General features: G+C 51.1%; 1 protein-coding gene across 1 annotated transcript in view; it reads right to left on the bottom strand.

The window, feature by feature from the left end:
* The window catches only part of Lrrc8e (leucine rich repeat containing 8 VRAC subunit E), an 11,220-nt gene continuing 6,916 nt past the window's right edge, over positions 1-4,304 (bottom strand). The window contains exon 3 of the mRNA XM_021218928.1: positions 1-2,752. Within this exon, the coding sequence (XP_021074587.1) occupies positions 512-2,752 (2,241 nt within the window). The 3' untranslated portion in view covers positions 1-511. The remainder of the gene's footprint in view (positions 2,753-4,304) is intronic.

Below are 4,304 nucleotides of genomic sequence, written 5' to 3'. Positions count from 1 at the left end.
GGGCCTCTCAGCTGATTTTATTACATAGCTAAATGTGAGAGCCATTGTTCTAAGTACCCATCCCTGTCACAAAGGGCTTATAAAAATCAGGACTTGGCATGAAAGTTGGGATANGGAACTTTGGAACTGGACCCTGTATCCTCTCCTTAGGAGAGAACCCTAAGTATATGCTGANCCTTGTTGGGAAGGGTTGGAAACCCCACTCCCGTATAGGAAACTAATTAAGCCAGAATGTTCAGAGGAAGGACAAGCCAGCCAGCCAAAGACACAGGTGTGGTTTTGGTTAAAGAACCTAAGACTGGTTAATCCTTCCCTAAGGGGTTACACCCCAAATCTACCACCTCCTGTTTCCCTCCAGACAAACCAGTCTCAGGATCTTGTCTGAGCTGCACAATACCNACATGTCTGGCCTTCCTTCCACTCCTGCTGGACCTGTCTCCCTTGGAATACGATGTTGGGGCAGGAACNTGTAAAGGCCTCTGCGTCAGCCTGCCCCTTCCCCAACCAGGCTTCATTCCTCCTCCATCTTCTCCCGCACCTCCGCAGGCAGTCCCTCATAAAGGGTGTCCTCCACCAGCAGCCCCGACTTCTTCAGCCCCTTGCATTCACCAAGTTCTTCTGGCAGTGTCTCCAACCTGTTACCCTTGAGCTCCAGACGGCTGAGGGCCTGGAGGGCAGCCACGTAGGGTGAGAGCTGAGTGAGGTGGTTGTAGCCCAGGAGTAACGTCCGCAGCTTGTGGCAGAAGAACAATTCATCGGGCAGGCTCTCCAGTGCGTTGTAGGAGAGGGCTAGATGCTGGAGGCTCTGGAGAAGACCCAACTCAGGTGGCAGGGAACGAAGCCCGTTGTGGGATAGATCCAGCAGGCGGAGGCCAAAGCACTGGCCAATCTGGGTGGGCAGAGTCTCCAGCTTGTTGTGACTGAGGTAGAGCTGCTCCAGGCCTCGGAGCTTTCTCACATGCTCAGGCACATAGGCTATCTGGTTGTGCCACAGCCTGAGAGTGACCAGCTTCCGACAGTGCTGGAAGCTGAGGATCTCCTCAATAGACCGAAGGTGGTTGTCCTTAAGGTCAAGTTCCTGCAGAGCCCCCAGGCTGAAGATTGCGTGGGGGATACGTTCCAGCCCACAGGCCACCAGCTCCAGCTCTCGTAACACTGCCAGCTTCTTGAGGCTGTTTAGGGCAAGCAGACGAGCCCCATCATTGTGCAGGCTGAGTCGCTGAAGGTGCCCAGCCACATCAGTCACACTGGCTGGCACCTTCCCTGCATTGCTACGTAGAGACAGTACCTTGAGCTGTTTAAGCTCTCGGAGGCTCTCCAGGGTGGCACCCCGAGCCATTTCTGGGGGAAAGAGCCCTTCCAGGTGCAGTTCTTCTAAGCCTCGAAGCCCAAACACCCAGAGGGGTACCTCTCGGAGCTCCTCAAATTTGACACAGATCACCTTCAGGCGATCTCGCAGGAAGATCTGTGACGAGAAGGGCAGCCTGGCTGGTGAGTGCAGCAAGCTGAGTTCCTGAAGGTTCACAAGCTGGGAGAGCCCTGGGGGAAACGAGATGTCACAGATGGCCTCCAGCCTGAGCGCCTCCACCTCGCTGAGCTCAAAGACAGTGTCAGGTAGTCCAGGGAGCATGCAGAGGCTCAACTCCAGCCGGCCGCGCGAGTTCCGCTGCAGCTTCTGCCTCAGCTTCTCAGGTGTCCACTCGTGGTTGAGGTTGAGTTGCTTGAGGCGGCTCTCACTGACTTCAGAGAGGAAGACCGCAAAGCGCTTGGAGTACAGGGAGTCGTACTGGTCAATGAGGTGGAGCATGAAGGCAAAGTCATTCTTAACATCCGGGATATCGTTCATACCCGTCTCCTCGCGCACAGACCGGAAGGAGTACTCCTTTAGGGGCCTGTGGAAGAGCCAGTAGAGCGTATACAGGCAGGTGATGCCGTAGACACACACAAAGGATATATAGCAGAAGGCCAGCTTAGAAAAGAGGTGGGCCTTGGTGTGGTTGCAGCAGAAACTGGCGTACCCCGTGATGTCTGACGTCTCCACCCTACAGGCCACCAGAAAGTTGATCTTCTCAACATAGACCAGGTTGTAAACCAGGATGGCAAAAAACTTACACACTTTGAGCACNGTCTGCCGGATGTACATGGAATAGAGGATGTCACCCTCTTCCACNTGCACTCGGAACTTCTTGACCTTCTCGAATAGGGCCTTTGCTTGCTCACCCTCCTTCTTATCCAGGAGGGTAACAACTGGAGGCTCAGACACCACCTTTTCGGGCTCCATGAGCACTTTCTCCTTCTCACCTTCGCCCACCTTCCCCGACCCTGCCCCCGTGGTGGTCACTGGGGCCCGTCCAGAAGCTGGGCCCTTGTGATTTTCTCCAGACACCTCAGACAAGGCCCGAGTAGTCCACGGAGAATCAAAGCACTTGCCCAGGATGGAGATGAAGTGTTCTATTTTGGAGCTGGTACCAGGGAATTTGAACCAAAAGCTGGTGCAGACCATAAAGATGAGAGTATGGATAACCACCAAGTACGGAAAGTATTTGGCATACCAGTGGAGGGCAGTCTCATANCAGAGCTGATTGATAAAGCTATATTGCTGGAGGTCTAGGTTATTTTTGAGGCCACTGAGCTCTCGGAGGCCCCCCATCTGCTCAGAGATCCCTTGAGGCAAAAGCTGCTGACACGGAGCCTCCGATACGTTCTCACGGGATTCGTGGCTAGGCAGGCAGATGATCTTGTCCTGTGTCACCTGGGGATAGGGAGAGAGNGAATGACAGTGAGGGAACTAGGGAACTGTATGGAAGAGAAGCAGGCTGAGGTAGGAGACCCTGATCTTGGACGGTTGTAAGCTGTTTGAATGTGGAAGAGCTGTTAAACTATAGCATCAATCTTAATCTGAAAGGAAGTACTAGGGGAGCCGAGCAGCTGTGGTGGCGCACACCTTTAATCCCAGCACTCGGGAGGCAGAGGCAGGTGGATTTCTGAGTTCAAGTCCAGCCTGGTCTACAGAGTGAGTTCCAGGACAGCCAGGGCTACACAGAGAAACCATCTCAAAAAGCAGATGGCAAAAAAGGAAGAAATTCTGGGGTGTTTCATTTATACTGGTACATTCACACACATATGAATGTAGCCAGGCTGGTAGAGTGCCTGCCTATCATGCACCAGTTCTGATTCTTTTTTTTTTTAAATTTATTTATTTTATGTGTATGAGTACACTGTTCTGTCTTCAGACACACCAGAAGAGGGCATCAGATCCCATTACAGATGGTTGTGAGCCACTATGTGGTTGCCGGGAATTGAACTCAGGACCTCTGGAAGAGCAGTCAGTGCTCTTAACCGCTGAGCCTTCTCTCCAGCCCCCACCAGTTCTAATTCTTACCAATGCATAAACTGGGCTTGGTGGCAAATCAAAGATGGAAGCAGGAGAATGATGAGTTCCACGCCAGCCTGGTATACAGGAGACTCTGTCTCAGAAAGAGGTACCTCTGTGTGAGCGTTTGAATGGTAGTCTCTCAGAAAGCAAACTAGGCCTCAAACCCTAGTTCTAGGACCTCGTTTGGAAGTAGGGTGCTGAGTCAGAACTGTATCCTTCCAGNAAGGGGACATCGAGGGTGGATATGTATCTCAGTTGATAGAGTGCTTGCCTTGCATGCGTGAATCCCTGAGTCCCATCCCTAACACTGCATAAACTGGGCACATGTGTAATGCCATACTGGGAAGTGGATGCAAGAGGATCTGGAGTTCATCTTTTTTTTTTTTTTTCAATAATTTATAAAAGCTCATCTTTCTATTTAAGAAAAAGGTCTGAAGTCAGACATGGTGNCATGCACCTTTAATTGCAGCACTCAGGAAGCAGAGTTAGGTAAATCTCTTAAGTTTGACGATAGTTTGGCCTTGAAAGTTACTACCAGGGCAGCTAGGCCTACACAGAAAAAAAATCCTGTTTCAAAAAACCAGATGAATAAATTTTNAAAAATTAAGTTATATTTATAACAAAATTCCATCTATAAGAAAAAAGTTTAGCTTGGTGATGCTAGCCTATAGTCCTAGTTACTTAGGAGGCTGAGGCAGGAGAATCAACCTCTGCCTGGGCTACAAAGTAGGTATAAGTTCAACCTAGACAACTTCAGTAGACACTAGTCAAAGGGAGGGAGTAGACAGGATTTGNTAGAGCACACCTGCCTAGAGTCCCCCAGTGAGGGGCTGGGGTGTGGCTGGCTCAGTGGTAGAGCACCTGCCTAGAATCCTCCAGTGAGGGGCTGGGGTGTGGCTGGCTTAGTGGTAGAGCACCTGCCTAGAAT

The sequence above is a fragment of the Mus pahari genome, chromosome 19 (genome assembly GCF_900095145.1).
Source record: "Mus pahari chromosome 19, PAHARI_EIJ_v1.1, whole genome shotgun sequence".
NCBI lineage: Eukaryota > Metazoa > Chordata > Mammalia > Rodentia > Muridae > Mus > Mus pahari.
This window is presented reverse-complemented; position numbering and strand designations above follow the sequence as displayed.